The sequence below is a fragment of the Letharia lupina genome (genome assembly GCF_014066315.1).
Source record: "Letharia lupina isolate WasteWater1 chromosome Unknown contig_11, whole genome shotgun sequence".
NCBI lineage: Eukaryota > Fungi > Ascomycota > Lecanoromycetes > Lecanorales > Parmeliaceae > Letharia > Letharia lupina.
Window position 1 is genome coordinate 1546274 of NW_023502980.1, and position 25186 is coordinate 1571459.

Sequence of the window (25186 nt, forward strand, 5' to 3'; positions counted from 1 at the left end):
TAGGAATAAGACATCATCGAGATATAAGAGCATGCCTCGCCCTTGACACTTGATCGAAGGGGACGTCCCTCGAATACTATACAGACATTGTAGTCAAAAACGAGGAAGGTGGTGTGGCATCATGCAAGGTACAGAATTCAAGGAATGAACGATGGACCCACGCACCCCCCCTTGCAGCCAAGCTGCACACTGATTGAAACGAGATTGTAGCGATGCATCTGCGCTATGCCAAATATTGGCTTTCTAGTTGACTTCCCAAGCTCCCAGGATGAAGTCTTGCAATATGGTACTTCAAGTCTGCGGTATTGGCATTGGCCCAGTTTAGCCTCAACAGACCTGACAACAGCTACAGAGGCTTCCGCAAGAATGTCAACGCGGCCACACACAGAGCCTCATAGCCTACCCTCAACGTAGGCTGCACAGTAGGCCCAAAAAACGCCGAGTGGTTAGCCGGTACGTCCTCGAAGAGTCTGTCTTCTTTCTCGGCGCGATCCCATAGTTCATGATCAACGCCTCCAAAGAACCAGAAATTGTAAGGCTTTCCTATACTTGACGCCAGGATGGAAACATCTTCACTGCCATTGGTGGGAGGCTGCTCTGAGTCGAAGTCTTCTTTAAAGAATTCCGTGAAAGAGGAAGCAAGGCGGCAAGCGATGTTCTCGTTATTGACAGTGGGTGGAAATCGTGTTGTGGGCTCAATAAGCGGCTCTTTCGGCGAGTTGCTTGCTTCACATTCTGCCTTGACAATTCGTCGCATGGCAGCCAGCACTTTCCCCCTCGTTCGTGGAGAAACGGTCCTGATGTTGACTTTCAGTATGGCATGATCTGCAATTACGTTCTCCGTTGAACCAGCCTGCACACTGCCCACCGTCACCACAGCCATTTCCGATGGGTCTACCTCACGGCTAACAATAGTTTGTAGACGGAGTATAACATTAGCTGCCAGTACCACTGGGTCAACAGAACGATGTGGCATAGAGCCATGACCTCCCCTACCCCTGCATATTCGGAATCAGTATGACTTCTTTGAAGCAGAAACTTAAGTTGCAAAACAAGATTGAGAACATTGTGAGTATTTGCTCTCGAGGCATGTCTTGGGACTCAACCATGGAATAGACTGGGGGGAACTGCTCCGGAAAGCGCACTTACCAGACCGTAATCTTGAAGCTATCGGCGGCGCCCATTATCACCCCTTTTCGGTTGCCTACACGCCCTGCGCGCAAAGGCAGAACATGTTGTCCAAGAACGTAATCAGGGATAGGAATTTTGTCGTACAGACCATCGTCTACCATAGCCTGGGCGCCTGCTGCTCTTTCCTCATTCGGCTGAAACAAGACGATCAAGGTGCCGCTCCAAGCATGTTTGATATGGGCCAAGTGCTCGGCCGCTGCAAGTAGGCATGTTATGTGCATGTCATGCCCACAGGCGTGCATGACGGGTTTCTCAATTCCATCGGCTATGTCCTTCATGGTGACCTTTGATGCGTAGGGTAGACCGGTTAATTCGAGGACTGGAAGGCCATCCATATCAGCGCGTAAAAGGACAGTGGGGCCTGAGCCATTCTTGAGGACGCCAACAATTCCATGCCCTCCGATTGCTTTGAAAAGTTCATATCCTGCTTTGACAGATTCGAGGTGCGAAGCTATGGTTGAGGCCGTCTCGCGTTCTTGGAGTGAAAGTTCGGGATGAGAGTGAAAGTGTTTGTAGAGTGTTTCATATCTTGTAAGATCCGGTTTGTCGGACAGCAAGCTGATGAGTGATTGCTCTGCCATGGCAATGGTGAAAAATCAAATCAAGGTGTAATTGCGTGGAAGGAAATTCAATCCGTCGTACTCCGTAAATCGTACTCTGCATGCCGGCATCGGCCCCACGCGGGACATTTCCCTCTACCTTCCCAATAAGGGCAAGATCTGCGCCTGCTTTCACTTTGCTCTCATAGTCTTATAGACCACAGACCTTTTCTCGGTTGTTGAGCGCGGTAGTCTACCTATGAAATTGCATGCACTCGAAGGACTGCAATCTTCAGAGATGACCGCACAACATAAAGAAATCCCACACTTCATCAACATGTGCTTTTGAGTCCACAAGGGTTGAACTTGGCAGGAACTAGATGAAAAATAACGCGGTGCAACCAATTTCTTTAGATAATCCGGGAGGACATTGTCTCGACGAATGCATGTGCACCTAAACAGCTTTCCTTATTCTTTTCCGGGCCCTTCGAATCTCGATCTCTACTTCGCTCATTTCCTTTGAAATACTTGCCAATGCCGGTATGAGATCAGCGACTGCGTCTTTGAAATTGCTCTGCGAAGTCCTTAACGCTGGAGGAACTAGGATCCCAAACCAATTCAAAGGATCACGAGTCATATTCGACCCAGACTCTGCGTCTTCGGAAAAAAGTTGAGTGTTGTCCATCACGGTTGACTCCTTGGCCGTGTCGACCTCATCATCATCATCATCAGAACCTAGGACAGATTCCTGAGCTTTAGGTTCCTGAGTGGAGAATGAGGGTGTCGATTGACTGGTGAATCTGTGCCGGAATTAGCACCTTTTGTGCATCATACACCGAAGTATACTACAATAAGGACGCCGTACACACGAGCTGATGCTTGCATTCTATCATCGTAATGATCCTGGCCGTAGCGGACGCGGTTTGGATTTGAAAAATTCGCTTGAGCAAGTGATAGATAACCCTGTGCAGACTGAGAATGAGTCCAAAACTCGGCTAAATCGATCCTTACCCTAGAAAAATGTTGAGCCAAGGACTGCTGTAGAGTTTGGTACTGGTTTAGAAGATGGAGGTAGCGCTCTAGAAGATCGTCGAGGGAGCGGACCAATGTCTCCTTCCTTTCCACTTGCTTACTGGCGTGCACTACTGTGGATGGATGGAGGGTTTCCGCCATTATATCATTCAGCCAACCCAGAGGTCTTTAATGGAGTAATATTCGAGCAGCGTAGGAGTATTACTGAAGGTAGAGCGAAGGCTATGGAAAATGATGTAGTAAGTTGATATCAGAGTCTGGCCGGATTTTAGCGCGATTAACGCCTAAGCCATCGTTTTCATCATGGTGGTGGAGACATCATGTTGACAGCCAACATTACTCTGGGTTAGCGAGTTGGACCACCCGGTCACAGCATCGGTATGCCTTTCCAGAGGCTGCCAATGTCGAGGCTACTGTCGTCTACTCGCCCATTGAGACCACCCAGGTCTGCCAAACCGCTAGCTGGGCCCCGACTCTTCACGCAGAATTCCCAATTACTCCTCGTATCTGGTGTCTCTCCGCGACCGCAGCTACCTTTTCTTCATCCTGCCACTGGCAGCAAAAATCCTCCTTCAGCAACACGGAATCAATTCCAGAACCAATTGTCCCGCCTCATAACCACGGAAAGAAAGCTTTACTTCAAAGATCAGTTATGGAAGGGAGCCAAATATAGCGTGTATGGCTGGGCAGGCCTGTTACTACTGAGCATCATGGCATTTGGTCTCCGAAATGAGGTCTTGGAACGTCGATTCCCGTCTCCTCCAGAATGGAGTATGATAAGTCGAATCATTTACCGCAATGCGAATGACCTGGAACATCTAGATCCCAGTGGCACCGACCCCTCAGATTGGTCTAGCGCAGGCGATTGCAACCGCCGATTACTCAAGCGTCTCGAGGATCCCGCCGTAGATGGTCGAGATCTACGGCCCTTGTTACAGGAGGAAGGAGACATTTATGTTGCTGGGTCTGGCAAAGCTGGACTAGACGTCTCCTCCAAGTCGGAACCCTGGAGGCGTGGTTACTACACTTGTCTTATGGGTATCGCAAAGGCATCTGAAAATAGAGAAGGCTGGGTCTGCGATACCACAAGAAATAAGACTTTCCCACCAGAATACTTGATCGGGCCTTCGAATCCACGCCCGAAGCCTGTACCTTACGGGGCGCCACCTGCTCCTCTTGAAGAAAATTGTGTTCCGGACTTTGCACCGGCCGAGAATTATTACATGAAGATTCTTACTACCCAAGGATTCAATACACGCCAGCGTCTTGACGCTGCGTTAGCTTATGCTGATTGGCTTGACTTCAAAGGCCTTTCTTCAACGGCAGAAGAGATGTACAGTTGGGGCCTCGATATTGCAATGGGGGCGCTACCAGTGGGGGTCAATAATATCATAGACCTCAAGTCTGGGGTTATCGACCAGAGAGCCACTTATATATCCTCAAATGTGCTGCTTGCAACAACTTCGCTAGCCTTTCATCACGCTCGGAATAACAACCTTGCGGCGGCTCTGCCTATCTACCTGTCTGTCTTACGAGCTAGAAGACAACTCCCAGCGCTTTCATCGCAGGACGGAACAGGGTCTAATTCACGTGAAAGATCATCGATTGCCCAAGTACTCTTATTTTTCCAATCCATGATTGTCACACCACCATATCCCCCGGCGCCACCTACCGGCGACGAGATCGCATTCCGGACGCCAGCTGCGAAATGTGAGGAAGCTGGCGTAATGGCCCATGTTGGTGAAATCTTGTTTGCCTCATCCTCTGTGGGCTCGTCTGCTAAAGTTTCATCCGATACCGTCAAAGGGTCATTGGTTTCTTCTAAATCAGTGGCCGGTCAGTTGAAGAGTCGACAATCCGGCTTAAGCTGGACTCGTGACGCTGTAGATTTGGCTGAAGCCACCCTTACATTAGCAGACAAAGATGATGAAGAAACCCGAGACAAGTGCTCTCAATGCCTTGCGCTTGGCATGGAAAATTGGTCCAAGATGGTCGCGAAGTTGCTCAAAGACGAGCGAAAAGCCAAGGCAGAAAAGCAGCCGAAGGCCAGCAGCAGTCGGCTTTGGGGTAGCTCTGCAACGGTTGAAGATGAAGGGAGATGGGAGCGCGAATTCCAGGTGGTAGACGAGAGACTCGAGAACGTCCGAAGGCTACTTAGTAGAGAGACTGACAGAAAGGAAAGCAAGAGTGGCTACTTGTTCATGTAATCGGCGCCCATCGCGGTTGCATGGTCACAGGACAAGAACATGGCGTGAGGAGTGTGATGCAGTCTGCCTACGATGGACCAGCGTTTCGGGCGATGCATAATCGCTCCATGTCAAATCGATTGATATGGCTTCCGCAAGGCTTGTGTTTTGGACATTGTTTTATGAATAATAAATCAATCTAATATCGGCGCATCTCTTCCCACAGATTGAGCGGTGATTGGTGGGCACTCTGTGCTGGCAAAGCTAGTGCAACCCGTGCATCTCACTCCGCGTCGTGCTGCCATCAACGGCTTTCTCGCCCTAACTTCGATATCGAACCGGTCTGGACTACAGTTGAACCTGAAAGTAAAAGGTCGAAGGTCAGACGGCGGCCGCTTGTCAGGGCTACCGCGCTACTCTCGCAACTGAGCGCGGAGATTTCTATAAACGGCCTTGATTGTGTGAGACTCAATAGCGCGACCCCACAAACTGAAAGATGCTTAGATTAGGCGTTCTTCAGTTGATATCTACGTGGGGACCGTATTCTTGTCTAGAGATCAGGCCATAGCGAATACATCCTTTCGGACGCAAGTCTGAACGCGGGGATGGCCGTGATTTCGGAGGCCTGGTAGATGTTGCGGCAGCCGAAAGTATGGCCAGGGATTCTTGACGGCCCCTTCGGACTGGTTTAATGTTGCACAAGGCTTCGCGGATAGGTTACTTGTTGAGTTATTTGTTGCGTAGGACCGACAAATAAAGGCACATTACGATCGGGGCGCAGCGCTTTGGGTGATACGAGCAGCGAGTCGCGATGCTCGCTCGCTGGGGACAAGTTATTTCACAAAGGAGGAGGAAGGTGGCTTGTTATGGATTTCGAGTGCAAGATCACGTAAATTGGCAAATCAACCCGGAGTTTTCAGCGTAGTCAGCTAAACCGAGAATGATACAATGCAAACAAGATCTAGTCTATATTTCTAAGTCAACGTCACCACCCATTCCCACGTCTCTACAACCGATCCAAAAGCCCTTGGCTTTCCAACATCAACACAATCTGATGCACCACACCCCTCACACTCGTCTTCTCGATATCAACCACCAGATCCGCCTTCGAAGGCGCCTCATACGGATCATCCACCCCCGTAAACCCCTTGATCTCCCCGCGTCTCGCCTTCGCATACACCCCCTTTTTATCCGTCCTCTCACTGAACTCCAAACTCGTCGCCACATGCACGAGATAGAAACTCCCATGCTGGCTGACCGTCTCCCTCGCGCTCTGTCGACTTTCCTCAAAAGGTGCGATGGGCGCTGCGATGACTGCCGCGCCTGCTTTCGTGAGTTCGGCGGCCACGAAAGCGATGCGCTGGACGTTCTTGTGGCGGTCGGAACGGGAGAAGCCGAGTTCGGAGGATAACTCGCTGCGGACTGTGTCTCCCAAGAGCAAGGAAACAGGACGGCCGCCTTGCTGGTGTAATGTCACGTCCAAAGCCCGGGCTATGGCGTCTTTGCCGCTGTTCTGATAGCCGGTCAAGAAGACGGTGAAGCCTTGCTTGAACCTTGCTGGATGGGATTCTCGGAGCACGCGCACGACTTCGGGGTAGGAAAACCATTCGGGGATGTCCCTGCCTGAGCGGAGACGAGAGCGAAGCTCGGTACCGCTGATGTTGAGAGTTCGCACGCCGGAAGGGACTTCGTCATCGGGCTTGTACTCGTCGCTATCGGGAAGGTAGATCATCTGCTGGAATGGTACGACTTCTATTCCTAGTTCCTCCCTGTATTTCTCCACGGCATACTGTGCATCATACGCACCATAAAAGTCCTTGCCAGCGCTGTTCTTGCCAGGTCCGGCATGGTCACGGCCCACTATGAAGTGCGTAGCGCCGTGATTCTTGCGGATTATGGCGTGCCAGATTGCTTCTCTTGGTCCGCCCATGCGCATGGCTAACGGGAGCAAGCCGAGTACAGCCATACCGTTGGGGTAGCGCGGGAGTAGAGCTTGGTAGACACGCACCCGGGTGAAGTGGTCGATGTCGCCTGGTTTAGTCAAGCCGACAACAGGGTGGATGAGGACGTTAGCTTGGCGAGCTCGGGCAGCCCGGACGGTCAATTCTCTATGGGCTCGATGCATGGGGTTGCGAGTTTGAAAGGCAACAACGCGCGACCAGCCGAGTTTTTCAAAGTGAATTCGGAGTTCCGCTGGAGTGTAGCGCAGGGCGACGTAGTCGTAGTGATTGAGTCGGGAAATGGCATCGATCTTGCCGCCTACGTAATAATCTTGGACTGTGTTGTTCAAGTATTTGATTGCGGGATGCTCTGGGTCTCCACCAAATACTTCTTTGGCCTCCTTTTGTCTGCGTCATGTTAGAAACAGCCTGCCAAGAAGGGATTGAGCAACTGACTTGTCAGGCTTGTAGACATCATCGATGGTGATGATAGCAAGATTTCGATCATCTCGAAAATCCGTAAGCGTCACACGTACCCCTGCCCTCAGGTTGACCCTTTCAATTGTCTTTTCTGAAACGTCCAAACATATCGGCATGCTGAAAAGGCTACCGTCTGCTGTGCGCACATTTTCAACGACCCTTTGTTTGTATTAGCGGAAGATCTTCGCTCTCCGGGGCTGCATGGTGACCTGCGAATTGTAGTCCTTTTCATTGAGAAAACCTGGTGATGGTGTTAGTGGCATGATCCATACATGATCAGTCAATAAAACAGTTTTCTTCATTCTGTACGCCGCAGACGACATGGAGGAGTTTTTTTTGAGATTGAATTGCTTTCTCCAATTCTCCTTCATCTTCTTCTTACGAGTATTGACGAGACAAATCAACTGCTAGGTCTACTCTTGGGACTTTGACACACCTTCCAACGGGGAAAATCCACCACTCATGATCAACTCTAAATCACACAATTGCCTCTCGGTAAGCACAATGGCTGGCAGCTTCTCGGCCTCTGCTGCCAGCTCGTCATGCCTTGATGCATCTCTGGCAAGCAGGTCCTTGAGGACACCGCCATGAGGTTGATTAGCCATGCTGGTTATGTCCAGTAAAAGATATAAATTAGAGGTTAATGAACGTGAAAATAGCAGCGAAGATGTAAATTATATCGGAGGATTTATGGCAACTTCAGCAACTGTGGATTATCAAATCCGGATGACAAAGATGGGTGGGTAAGTAAAAAGATTCGGGTTTGTAATACTCTAGATTTCCTGTGATTATGTATGGAAGGTCAGATCATTTCAGGTCAGGTCTGTAGAAAAAGAAAATCGATCCAATGGCATGTTTTGTGTTGTGTGAGAAATATTGTTGAAGGGAGCGACAACGGCCTCACATATGCATAAGATAACCGAAGCTCGGCACTCCCCTTCAACCTCTGCAGCCCCCCACATCCCACCCCCACCCCCCAAAGCCCTACCGTATCCTGCAGGATGTGCTGTTGGTGCTGTGCATGTCTACTGCACTCAGATCATGGTAGAGTGCAAATTGCGAACGATTCAACTAGATCATCTATACTTTATTCTCAAATAAGTCTATCCATGCCCGTTGCTGTGCTCATGCTCGCTACAAGCCCATCAGCTTTTGCCCTCGTAAATGCTTCTGTAATTCCTCCCAAGCGCCATGCTGAACACAAAGACCAAAAACAAAAAGAGAACCCCCGGAAGAAAGCAGCGTTGGAACATCATGATTCAATCTCCAATCCGGATTCCAAAGCTTGGTGCAATGCCTCCTGCTGCTTCTTCATCTCTTGTTCTTTCAAGAATTGGGCAAACTTGGACCGTGGGTTATGAATACCGCACTCAGTCTTCTGTTGACCCTGCCACCGTCCGGCGCGCTCGCTTTCTCCTGTTTTGACCGGCTTTGTCGAATGCCAGTCACCAACACTCTTGTAGCCACGGTCCAGTAGCTCGTTGTAGGGAACATCGTTGGCCTTGATATAGTCTTGCACTTGCTCGAAAGACCAGTTTGCGAAAGGGTTCACTTTGACGAGGCCAGCTTCGTCAACTTCAATTACGTCGATGTCGCCACGCTTGCCTCCTTGACTACGCCGACGCCCTGTCAAAACAGCACCGACTTGCAGTTCCCTATAAGCACGTTGCGCAGGCTCGACCTTCGCTAGCCAATCGTATAGCTCATCGTTGGTTTCCCATAGCCTTTCACCGTGTTGCCGAGCGAACTCTTCCGCGGTATCAGAACCGGAGGGCTTGCGAACGTGGAGGGTGACAAGCGGGTATCGTTCTCTGATGCGGTCGATGAGGCTTAAGGTTTCGGGAAAGTGGTGGAGTGTGTTGAAGAAAAGAAGATCAACCATTTGTGGTCTCGGTATTTTCATCTTGGACAGCATGTCGAGGGTCGTAAGGCCAGTGAGACCAAAGGCAGTCTCTTGGAAGAGTGAGGGTAGAGTCGTGATGCACCATTGTAATATTTCTATGAGCTCCATGTCAGCCTGAGATTTTCCACTTGTGGAGAGAAAACTTGTGTCATACCTTGGGGCTCAAGATTCTGTAATTGACGATTCAAGAATGCTAGATGTGGTTTTGTGAGGTATATTTCTGGGATGCCTGCTTGGCTAGAGCTGCCGCTAACATAACCGGATTCGACATCGCGGGCACCATCGTGCTCGAGATCATAGACTGGAGAAGAAGCCATGCTACACGTTTGATTTGGACAACAAAGAGAAAAATAGATGCAGTATATGTTGCCACCAACGATTCAAGAGCTGAGGAGGGAAAATGTCGAAGACAATTGGCAGTGACAGGTAGGAAACAGTGTGAGAAGATATTCCGAGGAAGATGGTATGAACCAACATGAGATATATAAGCTCCGCAATGACATTATTCATCGTAGGCGTTCATACATCGCTATCACAAAATCCGCTATGGAATTGCGTGCTTGCCGCTAATGATCGGCTCCTGACAAAGCCCCCTCGGCCAGGGGAAAAGCTTTCGGGAAAAAAAGAAACGATGATGTGATCTGCTTCTCGCTCCTTTTGACTGATTTTGAAATCTCGCGTCTCTCCAGCAATGATCGATGGTTGACGTTGGAACTGGGACCTAGCTGTCGAACATGGACGGTTAAAGAGAGTCACAAACCGGAGGTGCGAAGCCCCTCTACCCCAAGCACCTGCGAAACCCTGAGGGCATTTTGAGAACATCATCCGAACATATGATGGATGGATGAATCGAAGGTAGCGCTTCATACCGCATTCTCGTGCGAATGGTGATTTTGCATGATGGCAATGAAGAGGAAGAGTCTTCAAAGCGGAGAACAGGCCGATGATGGTGGCGAATCTTTACGGGGAGCAGTAAATATTTTCACGCAGTTTTTGGTCGAGCACAAACCACTCACCCAATCAATGCATTGGAAGATATAAATATAGCATCGTTACGGCATCAATTGAAGCCTCTGAAATAGCAGATAGACAAAAGTCGCATAAAGCAATCGCCTGCTGTGGTATCTTATTTCATACTTGATCAAACTCCAAACCCTTGACCACGCCCGAGCATGAAGACATTTGACAGCTCATGACCTGCCACCCTGTCTGCCCAAGGATCTCTCAAGGCTACCCAGCAAATCTTCTTCCCCGTCCGTAAAGTGCTGAGTAGATCCGTCCGACTCCTCTGCAACCCTGGGCTCGACCAATCCATCTAGAGGATCATGGTCAACCGGTATTTGAGCGTTGACTCGGGTATCAATATTGGGAGCGGCCTCAACTGACACACGATGAGCGCCCGGGATATGAGGCATGTCTGGCGCCGGGACTTGGTCTGCTTCCTTCGTGGTGTCGATTTGGGGCGGTAATCGAAAATGCTGGTCAGCGAGGGGTATATCCGGTGAGCTCGACATACTTCTTTCGATGGGTGTCGGTGGGCTCATAGTTGGCGCTTTAGGACTTAGGTAAGGGGCTTTGAGACCGAATGTATTTTCGATGGGTGTTGGTGGGCTTGGAGTCGGTGCTGGAGGGCTAGTAGTCACTCTCGTGTATGAGAATCTGCGCTCGGGGGATATGGCTTCGGGAAAAGGCTCGGTCGCTGGCCTTGCCCAGGGCTCTGTCATAGGTTGCTCCGCTATAGATTGCTCTGCTATAGATTGCTCTGCCATGGGTTGCTCGGCCATAGATTGCTCGGCCAATGGTTGCTCGGCCACGGATTGCTCGGCCATAGGTTGCTCTGCCATAGGTTGCTCTACCAGAGACTGTTTTACCAGAGTCTGCTCCACCATAGTCTGCTCTGCCACAGGCTGCTCAGTCAGAGGCTGCTCGGCTGTAGATTGCTCAGCTATAGGCTCCTCGGCTATAGATTGCTCGGCCACGGGCTCGGACTTTTCAATAGGTTCCGTTACAGATTCTGTTGGAGGTTCCGATAGAATTTCCATTTCCGGCTCTCCCTTCGGCTCCGATATAGCTTCTGTCGTTGGCGGTGACATAGCATTTGTTGTTGGCTCTGGGGTGGCAGCAGAAGAAGACGCTGGCATAGATTCTGTCATGACCACCTCCCAATTATCTGTTCTGGGCTCCGGCACAGCTTCTTCTCGAAGGTCTGCGGGAGCGCCTGGCGTTTGTTCTGCAATAGCTTCCGCTCTTGAGACGGCTATACCCTCTGTCACATGTTCGGCTGGTACATCTGGCGTCGGCTCTGTCCGGGGCCTTGTTAAAGCTCCTGCTAGGCTTTCTGTTCGCTGCTCAGCCAAGCTTTCTGTGATCTCATCCGTCACAGACTGTTCTACAGGCTCTGGTAGAGGTTGCAAGGTTGCGTCCGGTGGAGGGGTCGTCATCGATCTCATTTGAGCTTCTGTCTCTGGCTCTGCTATCGATGCTGCATAGGGCTGTCCTACGGCAGCTTCCGACGGTCTTGGAATAGATTCTGGTGTGGGCATTGTCTCTTCTAAAACTTCTGCGGCGACCGGCGCAGCGACGTCTGTGATTTTATGTGTGTTTTGGGCGATGGATGCCACCGTAGGTTTGGAGAAGGATTGGCTCATGGGTTCGTCGTCATCCTCGTCCAGAAGCATAGGGTCTGAGCTATCTTCACGAGTAGGCTCCGCCAGCGACGATAGTGGCACCTCTGACGGCGATGGAGTGGTTGCCTGTGCAATTTCCGCGGGCTCGGCCTTCATATCATTGACGACTATTGTTGGAGGCTCTGGAGGTGATTTTGCCGGGGTAGGCGAGGGTGAAAGCTCTCCTTCCTCTCTATCGCCGTCTTCCCCTTCCTCGCCTTCACTACCTTCTTCGCTGCCTTCTTCGCCTTCTTGAACAATGTTCTCATCTCCCATTTCGGTATCCCCATCCGGTACTCCATGTTCCATCTCAGTGTTCTTGCCGTCGTCTACCCCAACAGTTGAGCCGTTGAGAACAGCACTGACCCCGTTGGCTGTAGCGAGGCCCTCTGCGCCAGATATAAAGGCGACCTTCTTTTTCCTCCCGCGGCCCGGGCCTTTGGCTTTCCTTTTCGGCGGAGGCGGTCTTCTCCTGTTGGCAGCAGGCACAGCTTGATCTCCAGCGATGACAACACCCTCAGCGTTGACTACCCCAAGCCCCTCCACTACAGTGCCTGGTGCAGGCGCTTGTGTTGGGCTGGTCTCTTCCTCAACAATCTCGCCATCTACCGCTTGGCCCTCAGGTACAAGGACCTCCCAGATGTAGCTGTTCCCCTCCGTATCGACCTTTCGAATCTTCGTTTTCCTCATCTGCACCGTGTTACCAAGAGGTCCGGTTGCTCCAGTATAGACAGATGGTAGGCCCTTCCGCCTCTTGGCCAAGAATTCTGGCTCAAGTCCCTCCATATCTTTGGGAACAACGGCCCACCTTTTCGCAACGAACCCCATATCAAGATCACCATCTGCGTCCTCATCGTCACCAGGCTCTTTCTCGTCATCCATCAGTGGGATGGCCGGCTTCTTGACTTGACCCATTCGCGCCGCTCGTAGCAATGCCTCACTCATTGGTGAATACATATGGGCGTCTCGAGGCATTGGCAGCTCTGGCCATCCTGTATCACCGGTACCGAGCGGATCTAAGTTGTCCTTCTCCGGCGCGGCATTGACGTTGAATGATCTCTTCCTCCAATGGCGGACGGGCAGGCCTTCGAATACATCGTGGTCGATTTGAGTGCGGGTGGATCGAGCGCCAGTGCGACTGTTGCGATACTGGAATTTAGAGAAGATTAGCTTATTGTACTGCGCCTGAAAGTCTTTGGATAATTCGACTACCATCTTAGTGATGCGCGCGAAAAGACGGGGTGCCCGAGGGCATCCTATTATTTTTTGTAAGAGGACAAGGATATGGAGCGACGGCCATGCCGACAGCGTGACAATGATAGTATGAATCACATGTGCAAGGGCGGCAGAGAATACTTGCAGACGGTTCGTCATGATACACTGAAGATGTATGCAAGGCGACGTGAATGGAAGATGCACTTACAGGGGCCATGGCGCGTGAGCCGTTCCTTCAGGCGGCGCTTTTGACTACACGGTCCGTAGGTAGGTATGTAGCACACACTGTGAATGAATGAGATAAGCGTAACACAGCGTCTAGCTGGCTTTCTGCACCAATATTTGAACCAAATGGTGTAGCCGGCACGTTGTACTTGTTCCCTTCCGATACTTTGATATTTTGATTCGAGCGTTGAACGAGGGGCAACTTGGCAAGTCTAGAGTACTTTTACCTAAAGTGCTAATCAAGTAGACTGTAGAAAGAGAGAGAGAGAGAGTGTGTGAGAGGGAGTACGGTAGCCTAGATGGGCATTGAGGGAGATCCCGACAGGATAAGGTAAAGTACCTTAAGTTTAGAGTCCCTGAAGAAAAGTCTTGGCTGCCGTGGTACTCGTAAGCCTGGCAAATGGCAATTGATTACCTATGGCATATCTTATCTTCAAAGTGGCATATCTTACCTACATTACTTTCCCGATGGCCTTTTCGCTTCCAACTTTTGGCTTTAGATAAAGTAGTAACTGGTCCAGACCCAAAGACTAATTGCTTCTTGCAGCTGTAGTCTGCATAACCCACCCCCCTCCCCCCAACCTATGAGGCTTTGATCATCTAGGGAATCTATCACCAACTTGGGGACAATCATCAAAATTATCCTAGTACCTACCTTAGTACCTAGCACCTAGCCTAGGCATCCCTGGTGGTGCGAATTGCAAATGCAAATGCAAATGCACACTGGGCCAGTGGGGAGAAGGCTGTGTTTCTGTCTTTCTGCCCCCATCCGCCTTATTTCTCGAACCTTTGAATCTTCAGGCTTTCTTCAGCCTTGACTTGTAGCCTGTACAGTAGTATATCCTCCGACCCTGCTTTACTTTCCTTCTCGATTCATCTTCTTGCATTGCATTGCCATTTTTGGACCTTGTCTTTGGTGCCACTATGGTCGCGGGATCGGTGACATAGTACACGTATTTACTGCATCTGCATCTGCATCTGCATACATATCAATTGACCACATGGACCAGCCGTTCAAACAAGAACCTGCCTGGGATCCATCGGCCGAGGAGGCTACGAGGAATCTGTCTCCGACCTCTGCAACAGAGAGAAGACATTCGTCATCAGCTAGCACTTCTACACTGTCGACGAATGACAGTAATGATGCCTCTGGTCCACGTGGTCGTCGCTCGAGACCCTCAGTGGCCTCGGTTTCGTCACAATTACCTACAGTGCGGGAGAAGAACCTGCAGAGGATCATATCCGAGGACAAGCCTAGCCTGTCTCACCTAACTTCAGAGGAAACGGTCGTCAGCTCCCAGAAGGTAAACGCACCTGATGCTACGTCCTTTTGCTCCCTGACTCGAGCGCGGTATACAGGTCTTGACAAGCTTCAATAAAGTGGCAACGCGAAACGTGGAAAAAGAAGAAGCCAGGCGTCAGCAGCTTGACAGATACAACCTGGAGAACGAAAATCAGCGTGAAGTGTACGAGCGACTCAAAAAGTGGGCGGATACCCAAGAGAAGGGGATGAAAGAATGGCTGCTTGCATGGCCCTCCCCTAAATATCGACAGGCCCCTCCGCCGCACGTCGAGGAGCTGAAATCCCTTGCCCGGCATTACTACCCACCTCGCTCAGAATTGAAATGCTATGTCTGCGACTTCGGAGAGGGTCGAGCAGAGCATAAAGTCGTCGATCTTGGTGAGCTAGAGGAGTACTGGCAAACAAAACCTGCTTGGGTGGACGTGAGATGGATCCATGCTCCGCTTGGCCTTGGGCTTACGCATTCTTCTGTCGAGGATATCTTTCTCCATGATGGTCCAACTGGTCGGGAATTCGAGAACGCTGGACGCTCTGGATGGCCGTACCTCGAAACCGAAGTTCTGAATTTCAGACACCGGGACAACTTTCAAACAATGCGCGACATCTACTTACTGCTTCATGACAAAAGTGAACTGCTAGATGATCTCAACGAGTCAACTTGGCGAGCCGACCGTAACGCCAGCTTACGAACCGATGTTGAATGGAGAGGCGGTCACCTTGCAATGGAACCTTCTTTCTGGAATCTCGTCGACGCGGATATGCCCTGGCAGCTTTCCGAAGGTCTTGCAATGGGGGCAATGGGGCCAAGAGATGGACTCCAGCCCATTCTCCGCCACGTCGACAAACAAGTTCTTTCCTCGCACCCCTTCTATAATAATGCTCAGCTCGTGAGGAGCCCCTTTCGCACATTTCACCGCTCCGACGGATTCCTATTGAGCCTCTCCCCCATGGCTGGTGTCAATTACCTGGATAAGAACTTTAATAGGCATCTCTCCGAACCCATCGACGCCCTCTTTGACAACGACGACGCCTCGGCTGTTGGCCATGTTTTCCAAGCTTTCGCAGACCAGGGCACGAAGACTTGGCATTGGAAGACTGTCGAATGGTTTCTAGTTTACCTCATAACAGAAGTTGGCGTGACGCCTCACAACTTCAGGCAAGGCTGCAACGCACCTTCGTTTGAAAGTGCGTATTCTTCAGTCATCCAGGACTTAAAACGAAGACGATATGACCAGTGGAAGCCCAAAGTCACAGTGAAGCTTGTTCGCGCATACCTTAGTGGTATTGACGAGCTCACTACCATAAGACTGATCTTACAAAAGAAGGTCGAGCTCTTCAAAATCATGCAGCTCGATGTCAAAAGATTTGAGACTGAAGACAATCGCTTCCGCAAGACGCCTGATAATGCCGAAGGAGAATCATCAATGCAACGCTTGATTTGGGCAATGAATACGGTGAAGTACCAGCATGAATGTTTCGAGAGACTCTTGATTGATTTAAAGCAATCGATGGATGCCGTAAGCTTACCTCAGCCGACGCGAATGGATTCATCTGCTGACGTCCAAATTCCCAGCTCTTCCAACTGCGTTCGATCGAACAGAATGAACTAGCGATAATTTCTGACAGCCAGAACAAAGCTATTCTCGTCTTCACCATCGTAACGGTCATTTTTCTACCCCTCTCCTTTTTCACCTCCTACTACGGCATGAACCTTACCGGCATCGTCAACACTGACAAGACCGAACACTATTTCTGGAAAGTCTGTGGCAGCGTCGCATTTCTTATTGTTCTGTTCACTGCCTTGGGAGCTTTCAGGCATAAGCTGAGGACCCTGCTTAGACATAGGATCATGAAAGCGCCTAGCGCAATGGTTTGAGCTTTTGTTCGTCTCTCCGGATGATTGTCTTTGCTGTATGTTTGGTTGGCTTCTTGGCATGGAAGAGGGCCTTTGGAGAGATAACCCTTTCGATGATACACTGTTTTGGCGCAGCATGAGCGATCTCGGAGTCTTGGAATCTGCATTGCAGCATGATGATGGTTAGATGACCTTCGGCTTCTGTCTTTGTAATTCATTGCACTTTACAATACCAAGTATGATGTAGACATTCGATGCTTTCGTCACAACCACTCCATGTGAAGTGAATGATCTGCGTGAAGGAGGCGGGACACAAGATCGAGGCGCTGTACTAGTACACACCATGATTCACGATCCCGGAATACGGAGTCGACGGGATACCACGCAAATCTAATCAGGCGCTCAGACCAGCAACTTCAAAGATATGAAGGTCTCGTGAAATTTGCTTTGAGGTTGGGCGCACATTCCGTAGATAGCCCTGCATAGATACAGATGTTGAGGTATTTGCAACGCCAAAACACCAGATCACAAGCTTGGTGACGTTCATTCCGTCGTTTGTCGTACTATGCCTCCGTCCTCGCCTGTTTGCTTCCCCTACAAGGACGTCAACCTGAAGCTTACCGGGCGGTGAGGCCGATGCTTACCGTCTTCTGCCCTTCGACTACTAGTCTGTCCAATTGGAAGAATTGACTGACCGTTGTTTGTCTCTGTAATTTTGACATGGGTCAGCATGCCACCCTGGCAGCAGCATGACTGAAAATTTTGCCCCGTAGCACCTCCATGACAGCATCTTCCCAACGCTTTCGCTTTCCTCAGTCGCAAACGATCATCTTGTCAGGCTCACCTTCATCATTTGCAGCTCTTTTAGTCCTCTCTGTATCAGCTCCTGTGTCTCCCTCTCCCCAAGGGTTTTGTCATGGTTCTCTCTAAATGCGTCTTTTGTCCTTCGCTTTGCATATTCACGGAAATTATAGGCAGCAAATTGAGAAGATTGTCGGAGGAGGGAGCGGAACTATAGAGGGAGGCAGACAAGGTCAGTCATGACCTTACAATGCATGTGGGTGAGTGCCCACTAGTGACCTTGCTTGGAATGCAGTATCTCCTTTCAGAGCTGCCATTGACATCTTTGAGTGGTAGAAGTGGACTGCAGATGTAGGAACAGCTCCCCTTTGTATTCAGAAACCGCACAGTCCGACGATTTATATCAACTCAGAGAAACTTTACGCAATTGCAAATTTTTCAGACCGCACAAACACTATAGATTTGGTAAACAACTGTTTGCTGTCAAAACCCGAGAGCTTTCATGTCCCCAACGATCTCGCGCATGACGAGATCTTGTCACGGCTTCTCCCGCTGGACCCCTGTTTTAGCGTGCATGATCGGCATTGTGGGTGTGTCTCAAATAAAGCTCAGGTATTATCCGGAGGAACGCTTTTCGTTTAGAGAAAGGCAATGAAGATACGCCCACGATGGTCTCCCAGATTCACTGGTTACCGTCGCTTCGATTTCCGCTGAGGAATATTTCAAGGGAGTGTATTCTAATGTCCGAATGCGGGGCAAAGTGCTCTCTTTCTTTGCCAGGGAGTGCATGTGGAATCGAAGGCATTGTTAAGGGCCAGCTACCACATTTTCGCTCATATTTGGCATTGTAACGTGCATGAGCTCTATGGAGCAGGGGTAAGCCCTGCTATCTATGTTGAGTGACGCTACCGTTACCGCCCAGACGTTTCTAAGACTGTGTGGGGGCAACCCCAAACCTAGTTTCAATTGCGCCCGCTGTCACCATGGGAGCATGGCTTGGTCTCATATCATCATTCCTTAGGCAGCGCGGGGGCTTTCAGCACGGATCCCAGTCTCCCATCGGACAACCTTCGACATGTCATCCTCGTCCTTTGGTATGTCCAGCTCTGCCTCAAAGTATCCAGGCATATCGTTAACAAGCTGGAAAAATGCAAGCATGCTCTTGTGGGACCTTGGCATGATGCACTCGGTGAAGGCAGATTCGCCTGAGGAAAAGCAATTACAGCTGAGCTCCTGGCGACCGGCAAGAGGCGTCTCCACTGGTACACTGTGGATCAGGTAGGCACGGGCACGCTAACAAATGGGCACCGTTAGCATAGATTCTCACAGACAGTGTGATTGATGCGAGAGATGATACCAGGAACCTTACCTTTCCCCAGAAATCTATGAACTTCTCGTTATGGATGTCATCTTGGACCCTCCACACAAACCCCACGCCCACACAGATAGCCCTCACTTTGTTCTCCCAGTGTTTCCAGTTCTGGTCCAGGTATCCCACCGCCTCCTCGGCCCCTTCCCCCAACCCAATCAGATCGATCATGGCATCTTGCCTCGCCAGCTTGACCAGCACCTCCTCGAAGACGCTCTTGACATGCTCTTTTGTGCTTCCATTTCCGGGTACACGATTTTTGACAGCATCGATCCTCAATGGATTACTGACGCCGGTCTTTCTTGGTAATGCGTTCCAACTCGTAATCGTCACCGCACGCTGGCCGCGACGGTACCACACGAGCTGGCCGAGATTGGCAATGACGATTGCCGTGCCCGCATTTGATTCTCTGGATTGAATAGCATGGACAAAGTCCAAAGCAGAGCCGGAAGCAATGGAATTCTGTCCTATGATACGATGGGCAAAGATTCCGAGATCCTGCATTGATTCACCAAAGTAGACGATTAAGCGTTTTGCGGTGGCGAGATTAGAGGAGGTGAGGATGGGAACATGTGGATCTGAGGGACCGACGTTCAATGGAAGTCGGGTGATGTTGAGGCCGGAAGCCTCGAAGCGCGCACTGAGCTCACGGCGAATGCAAGCTAGATATCGCGAATCGAAAATTAGATGAGAAGGCAGTCAACTTGAGGGAAGACTGACTATCAAACGCTTCGCGCTGCATCTCTCGGACCCGTTCATTTTTGCTGATGAAGAAGTTGAATTCTTCGTCCGGGTGGGCGATGGAGCGGATTTGGTCTTTTTCGTTGATGTAGTACCTAATAAGATTCAGTATTTGGATCTAGTAGAGTAAGGAAGATAGTGGGTCACCCCAATTTCTCCAGATCCGCAGGAAACTTGGGGTCTTTGGGCAGACTGCTGCTCAAACGTCGAAACATGGCGAAGGTGGTTGGTTGATTAGATTTGGATGCAGGACGGTGTAAGTGGTCAAGGAATAGGTAAGAAGAGCAAGATGTAAAGAGAAGGATTTTAGCTTAGGTTAATCAACAATACTGATGAGTGAATGATTGTCTTCACACTCGTTGGACCAAAATTAAGTAGGTAAGGTCGAAAACATAAGCGGCTAGCCGAAGTGATGCGAAGTCAGGCACGGTCAAAACAATGTCAACATCAATTCATCAACGAGATGGGCGAAGATGCTCGGTTTTTTGCTGAGTGCGATGTGAACGCCACCATTGGAGTTCTCTTAGAATATGCTCATCATTCTCTGCCATGCTATGCCTTCACATATGTACAATGTCATCTTCGCCCGGCAATTTCTATCACCAACTAGCCTTTTTGACACCGGGTATGTTCCCCTCGAGGGCATTCATTCTAAACGGATACTACACGCACATTAAGTGTCCTTGACACAAACTGTCACATGGAGTTGGACTCACCCTTGCCATCCTGAAATCCTTGAACACGCCCCTCGATTTCCCTCCCTCTATACATCTGTTATTGATCTGCGTAGACCTGGTGTAGCAGTGCATCTGCGACAGTTGTAGTTGCGCTTGGGCGCGCGCTCGTCCTGGGAGCGTAGTGTTTCTGATGATGTAGCGGAGGGCTTGTCTAAAAGTAGTCGCACCCATCAGCAACTTATAAGGTACTAACCTGCTCACCAGCATCCCGACGAGCCCATTGAAGACAATGTATACGTATGATAGGAGGTGATCGCTTTACCTTTCTGTCTCGTACTGCTCGAACACTTTTCTAAGAGCAGTCAGTATTCTTCGAGCTAAGGAGATCGAGTAGGACCCACCGCTTTGTGTGATCTCGCAGCACTCTCACGTTGATGAAGCAGCTGAGATCTAGTTTCTTTGCCCGGAATTGCGACATAATTGATGCGCAATGACTCAGAATCACCGAGCAATATAAAATTTACTTGATTCTTGTTTCTATGTACATAGAATATTCGGTCCTTGCCGTAAAAACTTTAGTGCATAACCAAGAACATTGCCCCTCAACTGCGGCACTACGAACCCTCCCTGCTACTTTCTCCTTCCTGTGAACGCCTTTTCGCCCCTCCATTGCCTCTACGATGTCCATTACAAGTCAGAATGCATTGATTGGCACACGCCATGTCATAACGACTATGCGTTTTCTCTACGATGAAAGCTTCAGGGAGATCAAAGGGGATATCGATGCTCCAGCAAATGAAGCGCACGCCATTGGTGAAGTAAGAAGAGATCGTGCTGGGAGCGAGGATTTCACGAAGCTTTTTGGCATGTGCCTCTGAGCTGAAGCACAGTATGAGCCCGATCACAAGGACTCTCTGAGCTGAGACACATGAGAATGCCATGGAGGCTCTACTATTCTCAACCGTCTAAAGGATCAGCGTCACGACATTCCCTCTTCTCAAGCATTCTCGCGGAGTGTGGGACCAGATGCACAGACACGTCCTTAGCGATCAAGTTGTGCACATTGGTTGTCAAGAGTATTGGGGCGATGGAGGATCTGATAGACCAACTACAAGGCACAAAGGAAAGGGTCGATATCACAGTCTATGTCAGGGGATAGATTCAAAGGATCGAATTTTCAAAGAGATTCATGAGTGGTCGAGATTGGGGAGTGAATTGCTACAAAGCCATGGCAAATGCCATTCTAGCCTGGGATAGAGCTAACGCGCAAAGAGGGTGGACCTGCGTCTCTTCCCTGTTTGTAAGCAGACCTATTCGGAGACTAGACTCCTGTTATATTCGACCATTGTCATTTCCTTCACGGAAGCATCAGAATTCGAGCGACTTGTCAAGTCGCTTTATCCAGATCAGATCAGAACACCTCGAGCTCTACTCGTCACTCCCACCTTAAAGCTATCAAATGGTGCGATAACACTGCTAGCTCGAGGCTATCCTCTCTGCCTATTGGTATGCAGTTGAGCACACTGCACATATGTCTCGCTGCTTGGTTTGCCTTTGTTAAAGTCGTTTCTGGCTCAGCAGTAACTGAACAACGAACGTGAACCAGGGGTCAACTCGGTCTCGGAGGGCCATGGAACAGTGGACGATCAGACAAGGGGTTTGTAAGCGATCGATTCAAAGCCGACACTTTGATGCAGTCAAGAACCAGCGCACGTGAGATCGATGACACGGTCCTATTCGCTTACGATCGAGAGCTGCTGCAATTTGAGCATCGTCTCACCACAATTGGAGCGATTGCCGATTCGATGGAGGGACACATGCAAATATCAACGTTTCAGGTACGATTGCAACAGATGATCGAGACACTGGCGAGCGATGGAGCAAAATTGCAGGGATAATGGGACGTAATGAACGAGCTGAGAGAGGGAGGATCGCAGATGGAAGCGGAGGGGGTCGATAAAGAATGAAAGGAATGCAGCGGAGGGTGAATCGGAAGATGATGAAATTCGGACGCTGAATTCTGCGCGGGATAGGACTGCGAGCGGAGACACGTGGGAACGTGAGTGAAGTCACGGCAAGTGAGACACAGAGAGAGAATGTAGAGCACCACGGCCATTTTCTGGCATTTCAAGTTCCACCCTTCAAAAGACTCTTGACTCTGATGCCTTCATCCCTCAAATGCTGGCTTATATGAGAAGCCGCTTCGAGTGCCATCTCGTCAAACTTGAACATCAGCCTGCCTCATTTGTGATTCCGGTACCGGAGAAATTAGGACTATGTGTAATCGGTTCAAGGCTGACTTTACCGAGTCACTCGTCTAAGCGAATGATGGCAAATATCCATGCGTGAAATTCTCTACCTAAACTTATGCTTCACCCGTGATTCAACAACAGGTCCCCATTTGCTGTAATATAGAAGAGCATCAAGCCTTGAATTGAAAGCTTGCAGACCCAGCCTCTTTGACAAACGGCTTTTCCGTCGTCGGCTTGACTGTCTGTTCTCATTCACCCAACACCTGCTTCCCCTTCTCCAACGTCTCACCATTCACATCCGTGGGCACACACTGCGAGCCGGGCTGCAGGATGTCCTCGTCCCAGTAGCTTATGCACCTCTCCCTTTTCGGACCTCGGCCTCTACGATGGCGGTCAACATCTGGACTCAGCTGCGCCAGCGCTCCAGCTAGTTGGTCTTCGTGGATCGTAAAGTCTCTGCGGGCGGTTGACATCTCCGTCTCCGCCCTGCTGGAGGCAATCCCGTCAACACGAGCCCTCTTGCGTTTTGGAGGGAGGCTAAGATGGCCCTGCAGGGTTGAAGGGTGAGCAAAGTGAAGAGCCTTGGTATGTTGGAGGGTTGCTTGAGAATGAGTCTGGCGAGAGTGGGACGGGGTCAATGCTTGGGGGTGTTGTGCAGGAGGATGTGTAGGCGAAGAAGAAGACTTTGAAGGGCTGATATTCTCCTTGTTGCTGGATGCTCCTAACGGAGATTGCAAGTCTTGCTTCAAGTTTGACACTGATACTCGTGGTCGTTTTGGGGATGAAAGATTCGGTGCTATGCTTTGTGAAAACGGAGCGTCATCCATTAGCAGATCCTCTGTGCTACAACACTGCTTTGGCGACCTTGAATGTCCAGATTTTGTTGCCTCTACAATTCTGTTGAGCCATGTGTCGATGTGACAGCGCTGTGTTTCCTCCGCATCTGAATGAGGGAACGGCAGTATAAATGGTACATCATGAGTAGAGTGTAAGTCGTCCCTGTCAGAGCCAGGACTACATGCATCAGAGCTAGACCGTAGTGATGGCCAATTCTCCAAGATCGGATACTTCACCTCTTCCGGGTTCTCGACAAAACTGGGAGTCGGTGCAATTGGCGTTGCAAACCCGCTGCTGATGGGCTCTTTGCCCTCTTCTTCGAGTTGTGATGGTAAAGAGGCGCTGCTGACCCTCAGCGCATCATCAAGACACATACCGCCAACGTCGATAGCCTCGCCGAGACATTGATTAGTGAGAGTCTCAGGGGTAGCGCAACCAGCTTTGGTAAAGGGTGTTGGTGTCGGAGAATGTGGCCCAATTCCAGAGGCCCAATGACGACTGACCTCCGACGACGCCCAGCCCGGTTCACATGACTCTCCTAGATACTGACTTATCTTTGGGGAGCGACCCAGGCCTGACGAGACTATGGTATCGTCCTGACAAGTACTGCCAAATTTGATGCTGCGAGCTTGCGAGAGGGGTAATCTGGACCTCTTGATGTTGGACCACGATGGATATGTATGTGATCTGCTACCCTGCAATGAGGTTGCGGCGTCGCGGAAGATCATTGACATCTGTGCGCCGCGACTAGGGGTCGCTGTGGGTCGCGAGAGATCTGGCATTCGTCTCCTCTTCTTAGCACTGTTTGGCGTAGGCCTTCCCGGGCTGGTTGGGAAGGTAGTTGCGAGATTGGCAGCAGTGAAGTCGTTTGGATTGTGGAGGTTGTCTGGTATAGTCGTTGGATCTGACATAGCGATGCCTTTCCCGTCCGCTATAGAAGCTGCGTAAGCCTACCTCGATACTCTAACCCGCATCAAATCCTCATCCAAGGCGCGCGGAGCTCCACATCAGAGCTTTGGAGCAAGGATGAAGTCTTGGATACCGGACTTACCAGTACCAGTACCAACGTGATATAGTTGATCACGCAAGGTATTCCCAAAATGGTGCGCACGAGGAGAGGCCATGTTATTACAGGACACGGCTCTGACTGCACCCAGTGGTTGAAGCAGTCCGGTGGGATGATGAAACGGCTACCTCAGGCAAGGCTCCTTGAATGGAAACAAAATGAGAGAACAGACCTCACAAGATTTAAAGACTTTGTGCTGACCAGGAAAAGGAAAAACTGCAAGTTGGTATACGAATGCTTGAAAGGAGAATTGTTCAATGTACGAGAGACGGAGAGTGAGGCCAGGATACTGAACGCCTAGTAGAAGAGTCCTTGTTCTGATCGTGACTTCCTTAGGCAAGCAAATCTGATGATAAAGAAATGGAAGGTCCGATGCATCGCATGAGTAGCCGAACCTTTTTCATTTCGGCATGTTCTCATCCAGACTGATGCGCACAGTATTAAGGAACCCAAATGTAGCAATACATCTACAGGCGTGTTCTCCAGCACTTAGAAATTGATTGTTCCATCTTCGCTCTGGAGTCTGACTAAGATGATGCTTGTGAGTCTTCCAGCAAGGCCCAAGGTCCGAGGTTGCGCAGCGGGCTTGAATGAGGGAAGACGTTTCGTGTGGTACGTCGCTGGCTGTGCCCTGGATCCCGGCAGACTACGCCACCACAGGAAAACGTCAGCATCAAAACACCGAGTCAGCTTCCGAGTGCAAAGAAGAAGGCGAAGGTGGCAGTGTCAGAGACGAAAAGGATCCAGATTACTTGATAATGGATCATGATGGAGACACTGAACAGATGAGAGATGGGCCCAGGTGATTAGTTGATCAGAGTTGAAGCTATTCAGAGCATTGACTAGGTAAGGTAGCGAGGGTAAGTAAGGTAAGGTAGTCACTAGGTAAGGTACTTTAGCTACAAGTA

The 25186-nt window shown here is 50.1% G+C and overlaps 12 protein-coding genes across 12 annotated transcripts; 3 read left to right on the forward strand and 9 right to left on the reverse strand.

Moving 5' to 3' along the window:
• Positions 1–346: 346 nt before the first annotated feature.
• HO133_000996 (uncharacterized protein) lies at positions 347–1772 on the reverse strand (the record flags this gene model as incomplete). Its single annotated transcript, XM_037291929.1, has 2 exons — positions 347–905; positions 1150–1772. 2 exons carry the CDS (start codon positions 1770–1772, stop codon positions 347–349), a joined length of 1182 nt encoding a protein of 393 aa, XP_037152291.1.
• Positions 1773–2184: 412 nt separating this feature from the next.
• Positions 2185–2903, reverse strand: HO133_000997 (uncharacterized protein; the record flags this gene model as incomplete). The annotated part of the gene is made up of 3 exons (XM_037291930.1): positions 2185–2493; positions 2565–2693; positions 2742–2903. 3 exons carry the CDS (start codon positions 2901–2903, stop codon positions 2185–2187), a joined length of 600 nt encoding a protein of 199 aa, XP_037152292.1.
• A 239-nt stretch (positions 2904–3142) lies between these two features.
• HO133_000998 (uncharacterized protein) lies at positions 3143–4969 on the forward strand (the record flags this gene model as incomplete). Its single annotated transcript, XM_037291931.1, has 1 exon — positions 3143–4969. The coding sequence occupies one exon, from the start codon at positions 3143–3145 to the stop codon at positions 4967–4969; it is 1827 nt and encodes a 608-aa protein (XP_037152293.1).
• A 985-nt stretch (positions 4970–5954) lies between these two features.
• On the reverse strand, positions 5955–7973 carry HO133_000999 (uncharacterized protein; the record flags this gene model as incomplete). The annotated part of the gene is made up of 4 exons (XM_037291932.1): positions 5955–7296; positions 7345–7527; positions 7582–7609; positions 7805–7973. The coding sequence occupies 4 exons, from the start codon at positions 7971–7973 to the stop codon at positions 5955–5957; spliced, it is 1722 nt and encodes a 573-aa protein (XP_037152294.1).
• Positions 7974–8620: 647 nt separating this feature from the next.
• HO133_001000 (uncharacterized protein) lies at positions 8621–9588 on the reverse strand (the record flags this gene model as incomplete). Its single annotated transcript, XM_037291933.1, has 2 exons — positions 8621–9366; positions 9426–9588. 2 exons carry the CDS (start codon positions 9586–9588, stop codon positions 8621–8623), a joined length of 909 nt encoding a protein of 302 aa, XP_037152295.1.
• An 873-nt stretch (positions 9589–10461) lies between these two features.
• On the reverse strand, positions 10462–13369 carry HO133_001001 (uncharacterized protein; the record flags this gene model as incomplete). Its single annotated transcript, XM_037291934.1, has 2 exons — positions 10462–13122; positions 13361–13369. The coding sequence occupies 2 exons, from the start codon at positions 13367–13369 to the stop codon at positions 10462–10464; spliced, it is 2670 nt and encodes an 889-aa protein (XP_037152296.1).
• Positions 13370–14378: 1009 nt separating this feature from the next.
• Positions 14379–16556, forward strand: HO133_001002 (uncharacterized protein; the record flags this gene model as incomplete). The annotated part of the gene is made up of 3 exons (XM_037291935.1): positions 14379–14681; positions 14737–16197; positions 16254–16556. 3 exons carry the CDS (start codon positions 14379–14381, stop codon positions 16554–16556), a joined length of 2067 nt encoding a protein of 688 aa, XP_037152297.1.
• Positions 16557–17078: 522 nt separating this feature from the next.
• HO133_001003 (uncharacterized protein) lies at positions 17079–17659 on the reverse strand (the record flags this gene model as incomplete). The annotated part of the gene is made up of 4 exons (XM_037291936.1): positions 17079–17129; positions 17180–17242; positions 17380–17547; positions 17609–17659. 4 exons carry the CDS (start codon positions 17657–17659, stop codon positions 17079–17081), a joined length of 333 nt encoding a protein of 110 aa, XP_037152298.1.
• A 694-nt stretch (positions 17660–18353) lies between these two features.
• HO133_001004 (uncharacterized protein) lies at positions 18354–19661 on the reverse strand (the record flags this gene model as incomplete). The annotated part of the gene is made up of 4 exons (XM_037291937.1): positions 18354–18629; positions 18706–19367; positions 19426–19541; positions 19594–19661. 4 exons carry the CDS (start codon positions 19659–19661, stop codon positions 18354–18356), a joined length of 1122 nt encoding a protein of 373 aa, XP_037152299.1.
• A 384-nt stretch (positions 19662–20045) lies between these two features.
• Positions 20046–20601, reverse strand: HO133_001005 (uncharacterized protein; the record flags this gene model as incomplete). The annotated part of the gene is made up of 4 exons (XM_037291938.1): positions 20046–20108; positions 20163–20334; positions 20446–20475; positions 20525–20601. 4 exons carry the CDS (start codon positions 20599–20601, stop codon positions 20046–20048), a joined length of 342 nt encoding a protein of 113 aa, XP_037152300.1.
• A 202-nt stretch (positions 20602–20803) lies between these two features.
• On the forward strand, positions 20804–22021 carry HO133_001006 (uncharacterized protein; the record flags this gene model as incomplete). Its single annotated transcript, XM_037291939.1, has 3 exons — positions 20804–20941; positions 21432–21629; positions 21821–22021. 3 exons carry the CDS (start codon positions 20804–20806, stop codon positions 22019–22021), a joined length of 537 nt encoding a protein of 178 aa, XP_037152301.1.
• Positions 22022–22623: 602 nt separating this feature from the next.
• Positions 22624–24123, reverse strand: HO133_001007 (uncharacterized protein; the record flags this gene model as incomplete). Its single annotated transcript, XM_037291940.1, has 1 exon — positions 22624–24123. One exon carries the CDS (start codon positions 24121–24123, stop codon positions 22624–22626), a length of 1500 nt encoding a protein of 499 aa, XP_037152302.1.
• Positions 24124–25186: the final 1063 nt, after the last annotated feature.